This window comes from Cnephaeus nilssonii (genome assembly GCF_951640355.1).
Source record: "Cnephaeus nilssonii genome assembly, chromosome: 11".
Classification (NCBI taxonomy): Eukaryota; Metazoa; Chordata; class Mammalia; order Chiroptera; family Vespertilionidae; genus Cnephaeus; species Cnephaeus nilssonii.
Genome location: NC_137082.1, coordinates 91,936,521 through 91,959,643, shown reverse-complemented (window position 1 = coordinate 91,959,643; position 23,123 = coordinate 91,936,521). Strand labels below are relative to the sequence as shown.

Here is a 23,123-nt window from a genome sequence, read left to right as displayed (position 1 = left end):
GAACCATATCTACGTAAATATGTGCTTTGAACTTAATTGAAGAGCAATATCGTCCCTGCGCTGTCCCTCATTCAGGCAACTACTCCTCTTGGCTTTATGCTGTTGCCAAGGGGGGGGGGGGAGGCGTTTCTGTAAGGCTTCATCTGCTATTGTGGGGCTGATGGGAACTCTGTGACCCAAAGACCTCGATCATTCGTTCCCTCCATCCACATGTGTTGAGCCACGGCGATATACTTTTTTTTTTTTTTTTGCGTTGTACATACAAGTGAAGTAGATAAGATGGATGGCCCCTGGAGGAAGCCACTTTTCACTGGGTTGATAAAAATAAGCAGTTCATGAAAAAACATGGTAATTGTCATAGGACAGGGTACATAGGGCATTTGGGGAACTGAGAAAAGATGATCTAACTTTTCTGAAGAGATCTTTGTGTGGGGAAGTTTCACAGAAGAAGCGATGCTGGGGGTGGGTCTGGGAGGATGGCTGGGAGTGGACAGGTGGCCCAGTCAGGGGTGAGAGGACCGTGCACGCTGCCGTCGAGAGAACGATGAGAGGGAGACACAGGCGAGGTCGGGAGTCACTCTGGGAGGCTTGTGACTAGATATGAAGAGACTAGATTTTGCCAGGAAGGGGACGGGGCAACAGGCCCTGCTCCTGTGAGCAGGGAAGGGTGGTCACACATTCCGTTAGGAGTGGGCACCCGCCTTGGAGCAGCTCATCCAAGGGCAGTGGGAACCCGATCGAGGACTGGCCTCGCCCAGGTGTGTGGATGATGACTAGCTAAACCCATTAGTCTACCCACTCCGGGCTCTAGACTGGAAAATGTGGCGAGGTTTGGCCAGTTATGGGTACAGAGGGAAAAAATAAGAGCAGCCCTGATAAGAAGCAGAGCCCCGAGCTTGGCTGAGTGGAGACAGTGGTGGGGCTGAGGGTGTTAGCCCCGGGAGAGCCCGGCGCCAGGCAGCAGCACACACCTGCAGGCCTGGTCCTTCCCCGCCCACTGCCTCCGGGGCCAGAGTGACTCGAGCCCTGGACTCCGCAATGCCAACCGTGAGAGCAGCGGTGACACTGGTGGGGACACATTCCATTGGTCGTATGTGGTTAAGCATCTGCCAGCCCCAGATCGGATTTGCCTGTGTCAGCGCCTTCGAGTGACACACACACCCCTCTGGCGTTCGTCGCCTGCATATCTGACAGCTCAGCTTTCCCAGGCTGCCTGGCCCAGCCCGCTCAGTCTAGGGCAGGCGACTCACCCTGGTGCCACCCCGGGTTAGCTGGGTACTGCGCTAGGAAAGGGGGATCCCGAGGCCACGCAGAGGGGTGTTTCCTTTGGGGATTTCAGTCTGAGGGAGAATGCAAAGGGAGAACACGAGACAGAAACTCGCAGCAAAGCACAGGCCAGAGCCACCAGCGGGGAGTAGAGTGGATTACAACCTGAGGGGCCAGAGCGAACAGATTGATGATCAAATGGATATTTGCACCGTCTCAGGTCTCTCTTCATGCATTACGATAAAATCTGTCAATTTTTTTTAAAGAATGTCATTTTATCAATCTAAATTATGAAGCCTTTTGGGGTTTCCACAGTGGGCTGTTTCTCCTGATGATGATTACACTTGACTCAAGATGTCACTGACATTTTCAGGCTCCTAAGATGCCACTGAAATGGATACTAAGAAGCATCTACGGCCATGACCATGGTCTCTCCTGCTGGTCCCCTTTGCAAGGTCAGGTCTGAGCGGAGCTGGTCTTGACCCTTCTGATAGTGTCTGTGGGACCTCACTCCCCAGCACTGATATAGAATGAGCTCCTGCAGGGCCTGGAGGACCACAGAGGCCGCCTGCCACCTGCAGCCCAGCCCTGGTAAGTGCAACTGAGCAACTGGCGGAAGGGAGGGGGAGCTGAGGCGGTGCAGCCCTGCCTGCTCCTTCCTTTCTATAGAGCCCAGGTCCCAGGAAGCAGCCGCCGCCTGGGGAACTGCTTCTTCCCCACCCACAGTCCAAGCTACGGAGGCCTGGCAACAGCAATGCCACCTGGGAGAGCGGCAGAGACACCGGCCGGGCTGGTGTTGACATCTAACTGTGCCTGTCTCTCTCATAGCAAGACGCTTATGGACAGGATCCTACCTAATCTATTTATAGAGCCAGATGCCATCAAGCAGGCAAGCGCAATCTTCAGATAGGGCGTAACCACCCCTCCTCCCTTTCCGCATTGCAGTTACGCAATCTGCTCCTTGGAGGAAGCGAACACATCTCCGTGTACCTTGCTCAGAAATAATATCACCTATAGTTCCAGTAATTCCATCTACTCCCCACACCAGGGAGACTGTCCACAGCGGAGAAAGGAAGCCCAGGTTCCACGCCGGGGATTTTCCCAGGGACTCCCTGAGCTGGGGCCACCAGCAGTTAGCCTCTAGCCGACGCTGCGACAAGATGGAACTGAATGGACCTGAGCACCACTCACCTGTGGCAACCAAAGAGGACACCTGCACTTCTAGACCGGGTCTCAGAACAACGGGACAACCCTCTTGCCTCCCCTGGGACTCACGCCCCATCTATTGAGGCTCCCAGGCCCAGGGCACGCTCCGGAGCCAGGCGGGATGCGTTTCTACCAGTTGGCAAGGGAGGCGTTGGCCTGTCTTGACCCCTGTTTAAAGGGCAGCTCCTGGACGCAGGCCACAGGCAGAGGCTGAGCGGGGAGCGGGGGTTTGGATGAATATCGAAGGTGCTGCGCAAACAAGTTAATCCGCACCCCAGCTGGGTCAGGTGGTGATGATCGTGTTCCCAAGAAACTTGCCGTGTGTCTTACAACCGGCAACAGCCACAGCTGGGATTAAAACCCAGGCTCTTCGGGCTCCAAAACCCGTGTTTCCCACATGCAACACATGTCCGCCTCTCAGGGCCCTCAGTGCCGTCACATCTGTAATTAGAAGCGTTTCCTTTTGATCAGCTCCACGCGACTACTGAGCCACCTTAAGGGGCCCAACTGTGCCCGAGTCAGCTCTAGTTAGGGTGGGCAGTGGGCACACTCAGCCTTCGGTTGCTTCTCTTCCCCAGTTTGAGTTTTGCATGGTGGGTACCAAGACCTGGCGCTCTACTGAACAATCCCAACACTTCAGCCCGGCCAAGGAGGTGCTGGGCTCTCGCTCTCAGAAAACCATGATGTGAGCGAACACCACCGGGCTCTGGTTCTCTCGTTATGTGCACAAACCACACGGAGATGGCGGTCACCTGCTCAGCTGCTATGCCAGCCTAGGACCAAGCTCCTATCGCCATGGCATCCTTACTTCTCCTCTGCCTCTCACTCCCCTTAGAAACACAGGTGGACGTCCATGGTGGCCGTGGAGTGGTGAAGTCTTGACTTTATCCACGTTGGCCTTTTCAAGAAAACGTATTCTATATGTTGGCATTTCAGTGTCTGAAAATCTGGAACATAATAATAGGCGGGCACTTGTGAGCTGTGCGCCTGGGATGAACGGAGGAAAGTGAAGGTATCTCTCAACCTCAGTAAACCCCCGGTGGCTGGAAAACCTGGCCCCATGGCTTTCCACCCCTGAGACTCCAGCTCTAGATGCCATCGTCATGGGGATTCATACATTGAGGAAGAACTTCTATTTCCTGTCATGGGTAAGAGGACACCTGGGTGCTGAGTCGCCGCAGCATCTTCTAACTTCCAAGACTCATCAGCAGGATCGCCTTCCTTCTGGGACCTAGTACAGAGCTCAATCTTAGCAAAGTCTGGTTCCCACGTTCCGGGTAGCGACTTATCAGATGGGTGGCCAGAAAGATAGAAGCAAAAAAAATAAAAAATAAAAAAATTGTGTACTGCATTTTGGTTAGTTTCTAGGGGCTCTATTACCCTTCAGGTGGTCGTCTCCAAGGTAACTGGTATCATTCTGCCCCACTAACCCCATCTCCCCGCTTCACCCATCACTCTTCTGTTCACTGTCTTCTTCAAGGTATTTCCAGCCCATGGCCAGACCTGTGTGGTTTCCGAAAGAGAAGGACAACACTGGCAGACCACAGGGGCTCAGACCAACTTGCAAAAGAGCCCTTGTGTGCCCAGAGCTCTTTTGCAAGAATGAGACACACATTCCACACTCAGCCCAACAACTTGTGAAATGGGAGGGAGGTAGCTCTAAAGACCAGACTTGGTAGACTTTTACCACCATCCAACTGAGCTGCCAGCTGACCTCACATCAGTGTTTTGCTACATAATCAACGTCACTCAGTGGAATAGAATACCTCCCTAAATCACTTGGAGAGAGTTGACTCAACTTCACATCTGTGACATAGAGATAATGATGCCTACCTAATGGAGTCGTGAAAAATAGATGCAATAAATACACAATGCCCAACATGTAGCGTATCCTCACGAAATGAGGCTTTTAATCACAACTTGCACATTCCTGCCAAGGGTATCACCTCTCTGTAGTCAGCCCGGGCATCTTGCGTGAATCCTTGTCTTGGATTGTTCATTCATTTTCCATATACAGACACCAGACTCTTCCACCTTTCATCTATCCACACAAACTGTTCATTGCTACCATGAATAAATAATCCCTAGACACTCCTTTTCCAGCCCATTGTCACAGCCTGCCGGCAGAATTAACGAAGCAAGGCGTCCCTTGGAGAAGTAGTTACTGAGCATTTCATAGAGCCCTGTTGAATGGCGCTGGGGCGAGAGGGGCCACCACTCTGATAAAGAATCCTGTTCTAATGGTCCTTACGTCCTTGTGGACAAAGGGAGATAATGACCAAGTGAACACATGAATGAACAAGAAAGCTTTTGATGGTGACAAGTATGATGCCAACACTGCCGCAGAGTGGTGCGATAGAGCGGGAGTGGCAGGGAGAGTGGGAAAGACTTCCTTAAAGAGGCGCCCAGGGAAGGCCCATCTGTAGAGGAGCTGCTGGGGCTGAGATCTGAATGACAAGAAGGAAGCCAAGCATTTCAGGCAGGGCGGTGAGTGCCACGGCCCTGGCCCGGGAACAAGCCGGGTCCGAGGGAGGGACAGAGGGAAGGCCAGGGTGACTGTCCCGTGAGTGAGAAGGGCCCAGCGATAAAGAGGAATTCAGAGAGCGGGGAAGGACCAGATCTCGTAGGAACGCCAGATCGTGGGGATCCTGGGAAGGACTTTGGGTTTTATCGGAGACGCAATGTCAGCCACTGGAGGTTGTCTACAGGGGGCAGCATGTGGTGATTGGCGTTTTGTAAAGCTCACCCGGATGGCCCAGCAGAGAATGGACTGGGGGCTGGTCAGAGTCAAAGTAGGAGCTGGAGGAGCCTACGGAAAGATCGGCGGCGGGTACCTGTGGAAATAGTACGAAAAGGGACATACAGGATGTGGCTGTAAGAAAAGTCCACGCTAACGTTCCTCAGGTCATTTCTCAACTCCAGGTTTTCGGTGCAGCACAGCCTGTGTCTTGCAGAATTACATCCGAGTAACTGGTGTCTGCAGTCCTCTGTGACCTACCCTTCCGGGGCCACTCTTCATTGACCGGTGACTTCTCCAAACTGTGTAGCTACTAAACACCTCGTAACACTCTGTTAGTCTGCATAGGTTAGGGTACGCTGGCCTCCTCTTCCTGGACAGAAACCCCCCCAGAATGGGCTCTGGGCTGGCTTTTCCTTCCCCACCCTCCCTCCCACCAGCACAGCTCTAAACACAGGGCACGTGTGGAAATGGCTCATTGATGGATGAAACACGCACAGCACTGGCGTCCATCTCTCTGGTGTTTCTCGCGGATGAAGGAGGGTGCTGATCTGTCAGTATTCGTGGCACCAGTGAACCGGCGCGCAGCCCGTTCATCATCTCCGAAACAACCAGACGAGGCTCTCTTGTAATCTTTCCGTTTTGCCGAGATCATTTCACTTGCTTTGGAGTTGATGAGGCCATAAGTGGCTCCCATCTGTTGACGAACATATTTTTAAGAGTCATTTAGTCTCAGGAATGGAATACTTGAGGGGGAAGTTAAATTGTAACTTTTATATTAAGTGTCATCTTAGTAACAGAACCAAAATGGGAAGCATGTGTTCAATTTGGGTCTTTCATTTTCAAAGCTGTGGGTCAGGCAGAGAATTAATTTCATTTGTTTACAAAGTCGATTATGCCTAATAAAATCTATTTTGTTTATGGTCACATTTTAGTCAATCCATTGCCTTAGAAAATGAGAGAAATCTGATTGGCTAATCATTCAACATAGTAAATTACATTGCTTTTATACCCACAGAACATTGGCCTAATTGAATTATCCAGTAATGGTATGATGGAAATATTCCCTTTTAATACAGTTTGAGCAAGTCACAGACCAGTGAGGCAACACGGCAGCCTCTTGTTTATTCCGCCCTTGTTTGATGATCGCCCACAGAATGTAATGCAGTATCTCTGGGGATAGTAACTTTTTCCACATTAAGGATAATAAAGACAACGTAGCTTTTCCTGGGATCCATACTCTGAGTTTTCACTACTTGTTCATGTACCTTTCCCTTTGCAGAACTTTGTTCTCTGTTAACTGCTACTTTACAAAATAAAGTTTATCTATAACTCAGCCCAGCCTGCACCCTCTCCAATCTGGGACCCCTCGAGGGATGTCCGACTGCCCGTTTAGGCCCGATCCTACTGCCCGTTTAGGCCCGATCCCAGTAGGATCGGGCCTAAACGGGCAGTCAGACATCCCTCTCACAATCCAGGACTGCTGGCTCCCAACTGCTCACCTGCCTGCCTTCCTGATTGCCCCTAACTGCTTCTGCCTGCCAGCCTGATAACCCCCTAACCACCCCCCTGCCAGCCTGATTGATGCCTAACTGCTTCCCTGCCAGCCTGATTGCCCCTAACTGCCCTCTTCTGCAGGCCTGGTCACCCCTAACTTCCCTCCTCTGAAGGCCTGGTCACCCCTAACTGCCCTCTCCTGCAGGCCTGGTCACCCCTAACTGCCCTCTCCTGCAGGCCTGGTCACCCCTAACTGCCCTTTCCTGCAGGCCTGGTCACCCCTAACTGCCCTCCCCTGCTGGCCATCTTGTGGTGGCCATCTTGTGTCCACATGGGGGCAGCCATCTTTGACCATGGGGGCAGCCATCTTGTGAGTTGGAGTGACAGTCAATTTGCATATTACTCTTTTATTAGCTAAGCTAATAAAAGCGTAATATGCTAATTAGACCGAACAGCTGAACGACCTTCCAGGCATCCTTCTGGATGAAGCCGGGGCTGCGAGGGCCAAGGCAAGCCACTGTAGCTGCGAGGGCCGAGCCCCTTGCACGAATTTCATGCATTGGGCCTCTATTATAAAAATGTTGTAATTTATTCATAAGAAAAGAGATGTGTGATCACTTTCTGTAGTGAGAGGAGGGAAACTGTCTAGCACACCCTTGAGATCCCGACGAGGACCACGTAGCATTTCCTCAGCAAAATCAGACACATACAGTTTATACGCAGCATCAGGCAAGTTGGGGACCACCCCCCCCCGCCCCCAGGAGGTTTGAGCCATATATGTAGCCTGGGTCCTACACCATGGCCTTAATTTTGATAACCACCACTTGTTATTTTTTTATTTTTGGGCTTTTAGAAATATGCTGGAAATAGTAAAATTTAAGTTGATGAGATTTTAAATAAAAAGTGCAGAGAACCAATTTCAGCATGTAATAATTACAAGAGTTTCACCAAAAGGTTGATGAAGCTTGGGGGGCTCAACAAGGGTGAGCCACACATGTAATTTACTTGTTGGAAACGGCTAAAAGGCACTTCCCCCAAACCTGAATAGGATAATAGTTTGCTGCCAGACAGCTCAGGGCATCTTATTGCCTCCTGTTGGCCAAACACCTGAACAGCTGTAGGCTATTCCCCAAACTGACAATATCCTTTGATACTCTACCCTTTGAAGTGTATATCTCCACCTTGCCTTAAGGACAAATTGTGTTAGAATAAAAGCATGGGTCCTGGGTCAAGGTAGGAGTCTTTAGCTTCCTTTAGCTGAAGACCCTCTGACCCCCAATGCCTTTCAAAATTATCTTTCGTCTCTGGAGGGAACCCTGGCAAAAAAGTGTTTTGATTTATAAATACAAAGGAAATAGTCATTTTAGCACCATTATCCCGAAATTATCTTAACCTAAGTAATGATAGGTACACACAGTAAAAATATTTCCAGTCCCTTGGTCACTACTTCTTAAAACACAATTTTTAAACTGTCAACAACAACTTTTATTCGAAATGAGGACAACTCGAATGCCTCTTCCACACGGTTCTGAGAGATACGAATTTTCCCTGGAGTTTTTCATTCATTCTGCTATCATGAGATGGAAGAATAACACGGGTAAAAGAGTGATAAATAAAGTGCTGCATTTTAAGATGTTATTCAAACGTGATCACATATCGGCTCTTTGGCCCATTTTGGTCATAACTTTAATATAAGATCTAAAAAAAAAAAGACTCGCGACACGGAGGAGGTATTTGTGCTGAAGATGCTGAAGGGTCTCCACTCCCTGTGCTCCAGCAGCTGGTCCCTTAGCCGCGGAGGTCTGCGGCTCTGCGCTGGGAAAACCCCCGGTGCTGGTGCTAACCGTTCTGCTCATTTAACCCGGTCACTCACCTTGAGGTCCAGAGGCCACCACGTGGGAGGAGTGTAATTAGGAAAACTCAGAGGAGGGAGAAGGCGGGACACAGGCTGACCGGCAATCACTCGGGAGCAGATTTCGCCGGCCTGCTGGGGGTGCGTCTTAGGTGGGGAGAGCCACTTGCCCGCTGGTTCCTTAACTATTTTTATTCTTTTAGTAGAAGCTACATTTTCAGCACAGAGACTCCGCATCCCGTGTTTCCTCACAGGAGTACATAGACAAAGACACTGTTATTGCTAAGTACCTCGCTCCTAAAACTCTTGTAAAAGAGTTTTAGGAGCGAGGTACTTTTTCTGGAAGATAAAAGAGTGAGAGAACATTTACAGTTTCTACTTCAATTCTCGTCTTGTGTCCCTGTGAGCTCTGCCTGGCTCCGCCGGGGAAACTTGCCAGTGGGCAGCGGATTATTCCAATGTGTTACCCCCGAAACCCACAGCTTTTAATCTCTTTTCAGGTGACAAATAGTGTGTTTTTTTTCTTAGACCAGATTCACTTGCTTTTCCACTTTCTTAATTAGAAAAGTAATTTAATGCTCCACAGGGACCCAGAGTGAGTAGATGCTCATCTTGATTACACAAACGCTTTGAAAAAACCCCCCCAAAAAACCCCACCCAAACCTACCACCTCCTAAATCTCTGTGTCCTAGAGTCTCATCACCAATTGCCTCTGTGCTGGCGGGACCATGGGAGTGCTGATTCGGGCGGCCGCAAGGCGGGTCCGTGCATTAGTAGAACTTCCAGAACAAGGCAGAGCACCGTCGTGAAAGGAGGGGTCTCAGAGTGAGGCACACCTGGGCTCCGCCACACCAGCTGTGAGCCCGTGAAGAAAGACATCGGAAACCGCACAAGAGAGTGGCTGGTGCTTCCGCTGTGGAGCTGGGTGGCCCTGCCATGCTGGTGTGTGATCTCAGGCGAGCTCCTTAAACTCACCAACGCTGAGTCCTTGATTTGCATCTAACACACCAGGTTGCTGCTGTGAGGTTTAAATGAGATAGTAGTATGCAAATTTTAGCCTAGTGCCCGCACACAGAAAGCTCATTAGGCACTTAATAAAAATGCTGGGCATTATTATGATTAATTGAGTGGTAAGCACCGCAGGGTCTACACTTACTAAACCGTTCAAGGGTGAGTTTCCACCTGTATCAAAAGGTGAAACTGTGCACCCTCATGGGGCTGTGGTGACAAATCAATGAGACGGGACACCGAGGGTTCAGCACAATTATTGGCCATAATTATCCAGGAGCATTCTGAGTGAGAATTAGCTGCAAATGTGTTTGCTAATAGAGCCTGCATTTTGCTAATAAACAATTCCTTTATCCCAACCATTATTTTCTTCTTGAGTTCATGCGTTTAGAACACCCGAGGGCCATCTTCTCCTCCCCCGTTGTCATGACGATCTATTCCCACAGACTGTGGCCTACTGTTGACTGCCACAGACAGCCTCACACAGGACTTGCACTGTCGTGGCTTCCGGTTAAGGAGGGAGCCTTTGACATTTACAGCTACGTGCTTTCTAGACGCGAAGCCATCTGACCTTTCGCCAAGACCGCGTTGTTAATCACCGTCCGCGTCACCACTTTCTGATCCTTTCAGTCTTGCTTTCAAGCCTTGAAAAGAAGACTCATACACTGGATAGGTTTTTTTTTTTTAAAGCACGGCTTCTAATCCTTAAAAGAGAATTAGAGAGGTGGGGTTGTCACTAGCTCGAACGCTAAACTTGCAGAGAGGAACTCTCTGGAAGTCACCGTCGCCTCCTGCAAGCATGGCCATTTTGATCAGAATAGTGCCAGGTGATGCAATCCCACTTTAAATTTAGAAGTTCTAAAGTTCACGCTACTCTGAAAAGGCAGCAGTGAGCGGCGTTGCCACACTTACGTTCGAGACGAAAGTCAGGTGGCCACGTCTTGAACGCAGCGAACGGTCTGACTTTGCACAGGCGGTAGGAACGTGGAAACAAAGGTGGGGTCAAGGCGTGGCCCCCTGCCCTCCCATGCCTTCCTTCCCTGACTCTGTGCCTTGTTCACAGAGACGATGTGTGTCTTAGCTTGTTCCTTCTGGTTTTGGTTTACATTCCTGACCCGGAGGGCAGAGGACAACACCCGGTCCTGCCTTCTGCACACCAGGCTGGCGCAGTTCAGGTGACAGGGAGCGGCCTGCCCACCTTCCCAGGCCTCTGGCTACCAGGGCATAATCAGGGAGCGGAAGAACTTACACTCGACCAGCAATTGCTTGGGTGCTTATGATGTGCGAGGGTTCCCAGTGGACACAGAAATGAACCAAGCGTGATATCTTCCCTTCAGGACGACCCTATCTAGTTACAGCATCATCTCTGTATATAAAAGCCTAAGCGACCATTATGACCAGTACCCGAATGAAGAGTTGACCAGTCGCTATGATGCTCACTGACCACCAGGGGGCAGACACTCAACGCAGGAGCTGCCCCCTGGTGGTCAGTGTGCTCCCACAGCTAACCTCCCACGGCCCGGGCTGGCTGACCTCCTGTGGTCTCTTTCCCCGCCACCCCACTGGCCGGCCCCGATCGGCCCCGATAGGCCCTAATCGGGGACTGTGCGAGATGGCCCCGATGGCCCTGATCGCAGGCCAGGCTGAGGGACCCCACCTGTGCATGAATTCGTGCACCGGGCTCTAGTAGGGATATAACTGAATGAGACTATAGAGTAGAAAATGCAAATCAAAGAGGTAGGAAAGCTATGAGCACAGAAGAAGGCAAGGTTATTCTTGGTTATAGGAGGAGAAAGTGTCACGGGAAAGGTGGTGTGTGGGTTATGTCTGGGAACATGAGTGTATTTTGCACGTGATGAGAGAAGGGTGAATACGCCGGTGGGGCACTGTTATGTGGGACCCAGTAGTTTTTCAGAAAGGAGCAAAGTGGGAAGTTAATCTGGGGAGGGAGGGAGCCTGCTCTCCGAAGCATTCTGAGATCCCGGGGTTCAGAGTTCATATTTAATCTGGAGTTTTATTCTATAGATGACAGACAAGTGGGTTCAATCTCGGCGTTTTATCAGAATCACACACTGAGTTTTTAAAGCTGCAGATGCCCACACAGGATCATCCCTCACTGTGCGGCCTGGAGAAGGCATGGAGGCCCACGTGCCGTCTGTCTAACTATTTAAGAGTTTTAAAGTCAGAGATACACGGGCCACCGGTTGGCGACGGCTGTTCTAGGCCATCCGTGCTGTCACGAGGGGCGAGATTTCTTTTCTCACAGCCGGGTGGTGTTCCATTGTGAGCACAGACCGAGATTTTTCATCTGGAAACGAAAGCAGGCCCCCTTTCTCTGGTTTCAAGGGCAGAGGCTGATGTTTTTTAATCCCTGGCCTGGCCCCACCCCACTCGACAAGACAGCTCTCTGTCCTGCTCAGTGTGTTGTGTGTCCTCAACTGGCTATTGGATTTTAAACATGAAGCTGAAGAGAGAAAAGAGCGTTTGCCTTTGTGCTGGTTGGCGTCTTCTGAAGCAGGTGGCCCTTCGGGGCCTGGTCTGCGCGTTGTGCTGTCTGAACCCAGCCCCTGGCCCCGAGCTCCCGGGGGTGGGTGGCGGTGAGGTCTCGGCGCAGGGTAAAGCTCCCTGGCGGCCACAGCGCTCAGGGAGGTGAAGTGACTGCTGAACGGGAGGTGTTTCTGCTAATTATCGTTTCAGCTGAGGAGGGTGGATGGTTTTCAGAATGAAGCGGAGCAGAAGGAGGGACGCACGGGAAGGCGGTGAGACTGCGGCAGGAGAGCTGTGACAGCCGCCCAACGGGCAACATGAGGGCGTGGGGGGTGGGGGTGGGGGTGAGGGCTGGCCTAGGAGGAGGAGCCGGGCTGGGGGGGCTCCTAGCCATCACATTGGAAATGCCTGGGCCAGCGCCAAACCCTGCCCTCCGGACCCGCAGGCGACGGAGGGAGGCCAGACTGCGGGTGGCGAGCGCACAATGCAACGTGCAGACGCTGCCCTCACAGGGGTGCGCTCGCTATAATGTCCCTGACCGATGTCACCCAATGCGCTTCACTCCGTAAGTGGCCAGCGGTCGGAGGGAGAGACGAGTGGAGAGGACGATGCCGGCTGTCACGGGCTACACTGTGTCCCCAAACCGAGGTGCCCACGTCCTCCCGTGTGGAAGCAGGTCTTTGCAGATGTAATGGGATGGAGATGATGTCTTTGGGGGGAGGGGGCCAGTGTCCTTATAGGAAGCGACACACAGGAGGACAGCACGTGACGACGGAGGCAGAGACGGAGGAGACCAGCGCCAGCCGAGGGGCACCAGCATCTGCGCTGCCAGCAGAGGGGAGGAGGAGGCCAGGACCCTCCCTGTGGGTCTGGGAGCCCGCCTGGCCCTGCCGACACCTTGGTTTTGAACTTCCGGCCTTCAGGGCCGGGAGATGAGACGTGTGTGTTGTTTGAGAACGTCCAGTCTGTGAGTTTGTGACAGCAGCCCTGGGAAACTCACTCACAGGCGGCCACAGCACAGCGCGGGGTGCTGGCCGGCGCTGCCCCCCCGCGGCCCTCGGCGGAGCGAGGCTCCCGCCACAGCAGCCCCGCAGGTCGGTGTCCCTGGAACGCGCCCTCCGCCACCAGCCACGGAGCCCCGCAGCCAGCGTCCCTCTGGGTCCCCGGGCTGTGCCCACTCACTTCGGGCTCAGTGATCTACTCTTCAAAAAAGGCACCAAGAGAAGCATTCCTTTCCCACAGATTCCAATTGTCACTGCATAATGCAACAGCTCGCAAACGTGACGCTGAAGGTTTTCACGCTCAGTTAGCCTAGAGCCGTGGTCTGCAAACTGCGGCTCGCGAGCCACAGGTGGCTCTTTGGCCCCTTGAGTGTGGCTCTTCCACAAAATACCACGGCCGGGGCGAGTCTATTTGGAAGAAGTGGCGTTAGAAGAAGTTTAAGTTTAAGAAATGTGGCTCTCCAAAGAAATGTCAATCGTTGTGCTGTTGATCTTTGGCTCTGTTGACTAAGGAGTTTGCCGACCGCTAGAGGCCCTAGAGGTATCGTTGGTGGTATTTTACGCGATTCTCTTTAACCCATCAGAGGGAGATCACTCAGAAACCCGTCAGGAGACTCCCCTCCGCCAGGGCCATTGCTCAGGCGGGCCGTGGCTGCAGGGTGGCACTGCCAGCGGGACAGCTGGAAGAAGTGGGTCACGCATTCCTCCCCTGCGGACGTGTTAGTTACACAGTCCAAGAGTGCTCGCTGCCCATTTTCGTCCTCTTCTCATAAACAAGCTGCCTTAACAAGTTACTTTAAAAAGCACCCGATTTCCCCAGCGGCTGCCACAGGAGGTCCAGGGTTCCCTCCAGAGGCCTTGAAACAGTTGTTTGTTCTCAGAGCTCAGGTGCTGGGAAGTAGCTGGGGGCTAACCACGCCGCTGATCGGCCGCCGGGGGCGGGAGGGCTCTCTCCACCCCAGCCTGGCTTCTCCCACGGGTAGGCACCTCCTAGCTCGGCTAATGCAGATGGGGGAGGGGGGAACTCAATGTTCAATTTCAATTTAATTACACAGTCTATAGTGCCTAGTGGGGAGGATTTAGGGACAAGATTAACGCTCCACAGTGCTCTATTTTGCATTCCATTTGATAAAGAGCACTGTATTGATCATCCAAAGTGAGTTCTCAAAAATGTTTTTTAGGAGCCAAATTCTTTTGGTGGCAGATGATTTAAAGGAGGGGGGGGGGGGTGTGTGTGACTTCGTTTCTTGGCTCTTAGCCAAAATGTAGGTAAGTTGGAGGTATAAGACGGCTCTTGGAGTTGTGTTGCCAGAGCATCCTTGCGAGGGAGCAGGGCCCCCTCCTTGAAAGAACAAAGACCAGAAACTCCTCTGCAGAATCAGAAACCCAGCGGGTAGACACTGATTGACTACCCCAGCTATTGGTTCTGAAAATGACTGTGTAACTAACACACTCAAAACCCTTCCCTCTTAGGTTAAAGTCTAAAGGAGTTCACTCTCCATCAGGACTGGAAGCCATTCTGATTTTATCTGGCATCAAATCAATGTTTAAGATTATGAGTAAATATTTGGTGTTCTACTTTGGTGTCCACACAGTCGACTGGTTCAGCCAAATGTAAAAAGAAGGCAAATACAGGAAATGAAAGTAAGTCCCTAAGAAGTGGCCTCAGTGTATTTCTTGACCAACGGCTTTAACTTGTTAAGAAAAGAGGTCCGTGGAAAATATTGTGCTAAGGGAAATAAGCCCGACTGAGAAAGACAAATATCACTTGATCTCACTCATCTGTGGGATCTAATGACCAAAATGGATCCACCAAAAAAATAAGACTCAAAGCAGGGAGGCATGGAGCAGACTAACATACCTCGATTTTTGTGGGGTTGGTGGGGACCAGAAGAGATAAACCAAAGAACTTAGATACTTAGAGGCATAGCCCATGGGCACGGGCAATAGGGTAGTGAAGACCTGGGGGTGGGAAGGGGCTGGGAGGAGGGGAGAAAGGGGGGAATGGGAGACATCTGTAACACTCTCAACAATAAAAAATATATTTAAAACACAAGAAAACAGGCCCTGTAGACGCCATCTTCCTTGGGTGGAGTCTTCCCCTCCACATGGCATGGGCCTGGGGAACGCAATAGCCCTGCCCTCTGGACCCCCTGGGCCCCGCCCTGCAGAGCTTGGGCCTGCGGAAAAGTCAGCTGCCGGGGCCAGGGAGTAGAGGTCTGGGCAGACTCAGGGGGTGTCAGTGCCTGAGTTGTATGGTTTTGGGGAAGGGGCCATTCCCCGACACCTCTCCCTCATGGGAGATAAACTATCCCCACTCTCCAAGCTCCTAGTGGCCCTCACCTCTCCACTCCTGGTGGCTCCTCCTTGCTGAGGTCTGGGCAGAATCCCAAACAGACTGAATCGCGTGGCTCTGGGGTGGGAGCCACTCCCCAAACCTTCCTTCAAATCTGACAGGCACCTCCCCCTCACAGGGGATCTACTAGCCCCATCCTCCCAACTCCCAGGGACCTTGCCTTGCTAAGATCAAACTCTGGGAAGAATGTTGGACAGACTGAGTTGTGTGGCTTTAGAATGGGGGGCATTTTCCCCTTGCATGCCAGACCAGTGCAGAGCCCTCCCTTCACATGGCCAAATCTTGGCCTGTTTGGGCCTGCTAAACTCTGCTAGCCTCACCCTGATGACTCCCTGAGACCTCACCACACCACATGGCGTGTGAGCACCCAGTGGGTGGCAGCTAGACTTGCTATACCCTGAGACATTTGATAAAACCTAGCACCATTTATGACAAACACTCTCAGCAATGTGGGAATAGAGGGAACATACCTCAATTAATAAAGGCCATATATGACAAACCCACAGCCAACATCATACTCAATGGGCAAACACTAAAAGCATTTTCCTTAAGATTGGGATCAAGACATAGTGCTGGAAGTCCTAGCCACAGCAATCGGACAAGAAGAAATAAAAGGCAGAAGTAAAACTGGAAAGGAAGAAGTAAAACTGTCAATATTTGCAGATGACATGATATTGTACATAGAAAACCCTAAAGATTCCACTAAAAAACAAATAGAACTGATAAATGAATTCAGTAAAATAAATATCTAGATATCAGTTACATTTTTATACACCAATAATGAACTACCAGATTGGGAACTAAAAAACACACCCCATTTAGAAGTGCTTAAAAAATAAAACCATACCTAGAAATAAATTTAACTAAGGATGTAAAAGACCTGTACTCGAATAATTATAAGACACTAATGAAAGAAATTGAAAAAGATACAAATAAGTGGAAGCATATACCATGTTCATGGATAAGAATTAACATCTTTAAAATGTCCATATTAACCAAAGCAATCTATAGATTCAACGCAATTCTTATCAAGATATCAATGGTGTATTTCACAAAACTAGAACAAGTATTCCAAAAATTTACATGGAACCACAAAAGACCCCAAATAGCCACAGCAGTCTTAAGAAAGAAGAACTAAAGTTAGAGGAATCATGCTACCTAATATCAAACTATAATACAAGCCTATAGTAATCAAAACATCATGGTACTGGCATTTAAACAGACATAAATCAATGGAACAGAATATTGTACAGAAATAAACCCACACATTTATAGTCAATTAATATTTGACAAAGGAAGCAAAAACACACAAGAGGTAGACAGTCAGTCTATTCAATACATGGTGTTAGGAAAAATGGAAAGATACATGCAAAAAAAAAAAAAAAGGAAACTAGACTACCTTATTACCCATACACAAGAATAAACTCAAAATGCATTAAAGACTTAAATGTTAGACTTGAAACCATAAAAATCCCAGAAGAAAGCAAAGGTGTTTCTTGCAGCACTGTTTTTGTGTGATGTATCTCCTCGGCAAAGAAAATAACAACAAAAAATAAACAAATGGGACTACGTCAAAATAAAATGCGTTTACACAGCAAAGTAAACCATCAATAAAATGAAAAGATAACCCACTGAATGGGAGAACATATTTGTCAATGATACATCTGATAAGAGATTAATACTGCAAATGTGAAAGAGCCTATAAAACTCAACACCAAAAATCCAAATAATCCAATTAATAACTGGGCAAAGGACTTGAATAGACACTTCTTCACGGAGGATATGAAGATGGCCAATGGACATATGAAAAGGTGCTCAACGTCACCAATCATCAGAGAGATGCAAACTAAAATCACCTCACACCTGTCAGGATGGCGATCATCAATAAATCAACAAACTACAAGTGCTGGTGAGATTGTGGAGAAAAGGGAACCCTCGTGCACTGCTGGTGGGCATACAGACTGGTGCAGCCACTGTGGAAACAGTGTGGAGTTTCCTCAAAAAGTTAAAAATGGAACTCCCATTTGACCCAGTGATCCCTCTCCTGGGAATGTATCTGAAGAAACCCAAAACACTAATTTCAAAGAATATCTCCACCCCTATGTTCACTGCATCATCATTTACAATCGCCAAGATTGGGAAGCAGCCCGAGTGTCCATCAGATGAGTAGATTAAAAATCTGTGGTACATTTACACAGTGGAATACTACGCAGCTGTGAAAAAGAAGGAAATATTACCCTTCATGACAGCATGGATGGGCCTGGAGAGCATTATGTTAAGTGAAGTAAGCCAGTTGGAGAAAGACAAGGACCCTATGATTTCACTTGTATGTGGAATCTAATGAATAAAATAAATGGAAAAACACAGTAGAAACAGATTCTTAGATACAGAGAACCGGCTGACAGCTATCCAAGGGGAGGGGGCTTGGGGACCGGGTGGAAAAGGTGAAGGGTTTAAGTAAACAAAAGAGAACTCCTAGGCACAGACACCAGTATGGCGATTACCAGGGAGAAAAGGGGGTGGAGGGAGGTACAAGAGGGTGAAAGGGGGATAAATGGTGATGGGCGGAGAGTTGACTCGGGGTGGTGAACACACAGTACCGCACACAGATGATGCATTATAGAATCGTACACCTGAAACCTGTATAATTCTCTTGACCAATGTCACCCCAAGAAATTCAGTTAATAAAAGAATAAAAGAAGTCTCTTTATAAGGAATTAAATAAACAAAAATGGTAGCAATAAACTTCACTGCTGTTCAGCCTTACCAACCTCTTGAGTACATACAAATATTTGAAAACACAATGATAAAGAGACTAAGCTCAAAGGCAAGCGAACTTTCTGAAATCGCTAACTGATTCTGTCATTGCACAACCACGGCGTTTCCAGGTATTAAGTTGGCTGCTGCTTCGAGTCAACATCTACGTTTATATTCAAAGGCAACGTGATACCCTAAGCGCTCGGTTGCGCCTCCTGAGTCTGCAGCACCTTAGCCAAACGAGCTTCCCCAAAGCTCCATGCGTTTCAGGGCGCCTGGCACAGCTCAGCGAAAGCTGGAACTAAACTGGGGTGCAGTGACAGTGGGGACACGAATGGGACTCATTTTGAAGCTCCCGAGGAGAAGACTGTGCAAAACGTCCCTTGCCTGGTAAAAGTGTAGACGTACCCTCTTCGCCTCGACAAGAGTGGGTGATACGTCAGGCCAGAGGCCAACAGCACCCACAGGCCCGGGGATTCGAGGCTGTGAGTGACACCCCAGCGCGTCTGCCACAGGCCCAGGCCTGCCCCCGAGGCTAGGGCCCAGAGCGTTGGGAGGGACTGCGCTGGGCTGGCCGGGAAGAGGCCGGGGTGGGCAGGGCAGCGTCTGGCTTACATGTGTGGCTGCGTGTCTCAAGCCCCTTCCATGGTCAGGTCATACACAGTGACTCCTTCTTCCAGTAAATGCAACAAATAAATGAGTAAAAAGCCTGGCTGAGAGAACAGCGGCGCGGACAGGAGGACCTGGCCACCTTGGGCAGCAACCACAGCCCGGCGCCGAGTCGGCCGGTACATTCCCACCAGGGTCAGCGCTCCACGGGCTGGGAATGGAAACGTGGGAAAATCCGGAGCGCCACCTCAGTGAGGAGAGAAGAGATAAAAGTATCTGTTTGCAGCCGGAAGGTATCCATGCCCAGGTCAGGACGTGCCCGGTGGCACACACCAGCAGGCCGAGTGCCCTGTCCACCGGTCCCTCCTGGGGAGATGGCGGGGAGGGGAGGGAAGCGGTGGGGAGGCGAGGAAAGTACATGTCAGCCCATAGGACCGAGGACACCCAATGCACATGTTCTCAGGGCCAGTAACACACACATGGCTCATTCCCAACAACCAGCAAGGCCTTTTGTATTTTAAAAAGCACTTACAAGTGCCTCATTATTAACTTAAAGCAACACTGGACATCCCAGTTCAGGAGGAAATACCTGGTCGGTGGTGTGCTCCCGGGCGTCCCCTCCAGTCCCTGAAAGAGAAAGACACAGAAGTTCACCATTCCAGCGGACACACGCCTAAAGGCCGTCCCGTTGTGGTTCTTTTCTATTCCCACCCAAAGCTCCCCAGCATCCTGGGCTCTGAGCAAGGCCTGGTACTACATGTGAACATCTGCCATCGCTCCATAGTTGGAATGGGGCGGGGGGAGGCGAAACGTGAATCCACCACGTTAGACTAAGCCAGTGGTCGGCAAACTCATTAGTCAACAGAGCCAAAGATCAACAGCACAACGATTGACATTTCTTTTGAGAGCCACATTTTTTAAACTTAAACTTCTTCTAACGCCACTTCTTCAAAATAGACTCTCCCAGGCCGTGATATTTTGTGGAAGAGCCACACTCAAGGGGCCAAAGAGCCGCCTGTGGCTCGCGAGCCGCGGTTTGCCGACCACGGGCCTAAGAGCAGAGGACGGAATGGCAGCGGGAAGGCGACGCCACAGGGATGCATCACGCTGGCAGAGAAACGGCGAGGGGATGAGAAGCACCAAGGGAAAATGCGGACAGGACCCGGTCCCCGTCCCCGAACAGTGACGGCCTGTCAGGTATGACGGGCTCAGCGCCTGCAGCCGAGGGCCAGACAGGAGACCAGGGGCAGGCGGTGGCCGCGCTGCTTTCCGAAGCTGCCCTCTGGCCTTGACGGCGGCACAGAGGCTGTGACGCGCTGTGGCTGCAGGATCGCTGGCGACCCATCAAGTACACGCCAGCAGCTCTGTCCACGGAGGCCTGGCCAGGACACAGGCGCATGTCAGTGTCCCCAAGGGGCCTCATGATGCAGACTCTCAGAGAACAGGCCCGTCCCTGTGAAATGGCCTGAGGGTAAGCGGTGCCAGGTCCGTCTTAAATGGTGGAAAAGAGCCCTCAGAGACACCGGGTGACGGCCAGCCATGCAGGAGAGGGAGGAAGTCATTGGGGGCATTGCAGTATTTCTTGCTTGTGAACATCTTGGTGTGAGATACACTTTTAAAAAACAACTTTATTATTTTATTGATTTTTAGAGAGAGAGAGGAAGGGAGAGGGAGAGAGAGATAGAAACATCAATAATGAGAGAGGAACCTCTGTCGGCTGCCTCCTGCATGGCCCCTACTGGGGGCCGAGCCCACAAACCCGGCATGTGCCCGGCCCAGGAATCGAACCAGTGACCTCTTGGTTCATGGGTCGACGCTCCACCACTGAGCCACACCGGCCGGGCTGAGATACACTTTTTACACTTGTCCTTTTAAAACTTTAGTGAAGATGATGGTGCAGTCACACGCAGTTGTAAGAAATCATACAGACAGGTCCTGTCGGTGTGCCCCTGACCTGCCCCCCACCCCAGGGGTGAGGTCTGAATGATGAGGTCGCTGCCCGGATATGACCCTGGCCGGGCAAGGCTGGGAGCTTGTCCATCACAGGACCCTCCACGTTGCCCTTTATAGCCGCACCCGCCTCCCGCCCACCACACATGCTAAGCCAGCGGCTCTGGCCCGGCTCCCAGCGAAAGGAGAGGTTCCTGGGCTGAAAGTCCTGCCATGGACCTCATGGGGCCTGCCTGGCCACGGAGGGGTTCTGGCTCTCACCAAACACTCTGCTCGGTGCTAGCAGCCCCCTTGGGCCAGTCCCCAGCTGATCTTACAGCATCCTGGCCACAGGGACCGTGTCCAAGGGCTTTCTTCCCTCTACTACAGCCGGCATCTGTAGGAACCGGGCCTGTGGCTGAGCACAAATAGTGCCCCAAACTGCGGGAACCGAAGCGCAGGACCGAGAGTTAATTCCAGAGAACTTGTAACATCACGTTTTACACGTTTCCCGAAGATCGGCAATATTCTAATTGTCCTTTTAGTATGAATTGATCCAAATTTCCACTGTTTTCTTTCTTTCAACAACTATTCGCTAAAACAAAGTTTCTTAGCATAGCTACAGCACACATATAGGCTCCTTTTTCTTTTTTGGTTAGTCCTCATCTGAGGATACTTTTCCATTGATTTTTTATTTTTATTTTTAGACAGAGTGGAGGGAAGGAAGGAAGGGGAAGAGAGAGAGAGAGAGAGAGAGAGAGAGAGAGAGAGAGAGACATCGATGTGAGACACATCAATTGGTTGCCTCCCACATGTGCCCTGACTGGGGCCAGGGAGGGAACCCACAGCCCAGGTACGTGCCCTTGACCGGGAATCGAACCCAAGACCCTTTGATGCGAGGGCCGAGGCTCTAACCACTGACCCACACGGCCAGGGCCCCATAGGGTTTTTTCATTGCATTTCACAGTATGTGCAGTTGGGGTCGGGGTGGTGGCCGGCTGGCAGCACAGGGCAAGCGTCAGCTGAGCGCGCCAGCTCCAAGCAGCGGCCCAGGGAACCAACGCGGGCTGGACTCGGGACCCCAAGACAAGCTGGACGCAGGTGTTCTGGTGAAAGGTCAGAGGGCGTCCGGCATTCGTGGCGTCGGACCACATAAAGCAGAGGCGGTGGCTGTCGGGGATGGAAGTGGCAGGGACTATAACTGTATGTTGGAGGGACTTAGGTACCAGGTGATATACAACTCAGGGGCGGGGTAGGAGCCGTGCTGGGGGTCTGAGGGCGGGCAGGGCTGATGGAGGAGGGACAGGGCCGCCCTCCCGGTACTGAGGCCAGGGCGCTGGTTGAGGATCACGGGGACCCGGAGCCAGACAGACGGTTGCTGTGAGTTACAGCGATTTGAACATGAGAAACATGATCTCCTCCCGTGAGCTCTGAAAATTCATAACTCAGAGCACATCATCATAGAATTGTTTGGTGGCCCTAGTCGTTACGGTTGCTGCTAATGACCCTTTTCCCCGCTTGCTCAGGGAGGTCCTAGCCCGGTGCAGAGGTACGTATTCCCTGGCCGCTGCAGGGAAAAAGGAGGGAATCTCACTTAAAACTAAGTCATCCCCACATTTACCCAAATCGCCTGTGAAAAGAGGAATGGCAGCTAGGGGATAAAGCGGAGCGGCATGCGCCACTGCTAATAAAAGATTAAGGAGCATGCGGCTTAGCATCTCCTAATTATTTTCTCCAGCATCTCGCCTAGACGAGGTTTGAAATCTCTGGTTGGATCCACGCTATTTCGCTCAGAGGTTTGTGGACTCTGCATACTGATTCTTTCCTGTTTCCAAGTGCATTTGCTGTTAGGCTATTTTTATTCACTTTAAAGGAATTTTAATAACTTTCTGTTGACAGCACGGACAGCTGGTCTTGAGAATTAAAGAAAACTCACTTGCTGACTGAGGAAGGAAGTGACATCAATGAGCTGCTCGAGTCAGCCGGAGGGGAACGGGCTTGGGAGGGAGTAGCCCCTCACTGCACTGCGTTTAGGAAGAGAGGCCTGGAGATGCCATCGCTGTACCCATCAGACCCGCGATGCCTCCCTCCCACCGACTTAGTGCCACGGAAGGAACGTGCCCGCCACACTGAGGAGGAGGAGGAGAGAGCGCAGGAGCCCGGGGCTCGGGGACCACGAGAGCGCAGGGTCCCTGTCTGTGCCGACTCCACCCTCTGTCAGGCCTCAGTTTCTTTGTCCAGAAAACGAGTTTGATGTAAACTGTTGGATGGAGTCAGTCTCTTTCTAGGACAGATGGCGAATAAGGACATGTACTAGTATGTATAGTACAGACATGCTACCTGCCAGTTTAACCCAAAGAGTGCTATCAACTGCTTTTTAACTCCACGGAGAGCTATCCGGAACAGAGGCCTTTAGGT

General features: G+C 50.9%; 1 protein-coding gene across 1 annotated transcript in view; it reads right to left on the bottom strand.

The window, feature by feature from the left end:
* The window catches only part of CHST9 (carbohydrate sulfotransferase 9), a 182,552-nt gene that overhangs the window by 8,318 nt on the left and 151,111 nt on the right, over positions 1 to 23,123 (bottom strand). The window contains exon 5 of the mRNA XM_079783320.1: positions 19,366 to 19,403. Within this exon, the coding sequence (XP_079639446.1) occupies positions 19,366 to 19,403 (38 nt within the window). The remainder of the gene's footprint in view (positions 1 to 19,365; positions 19,404 to 23,123) is intronic.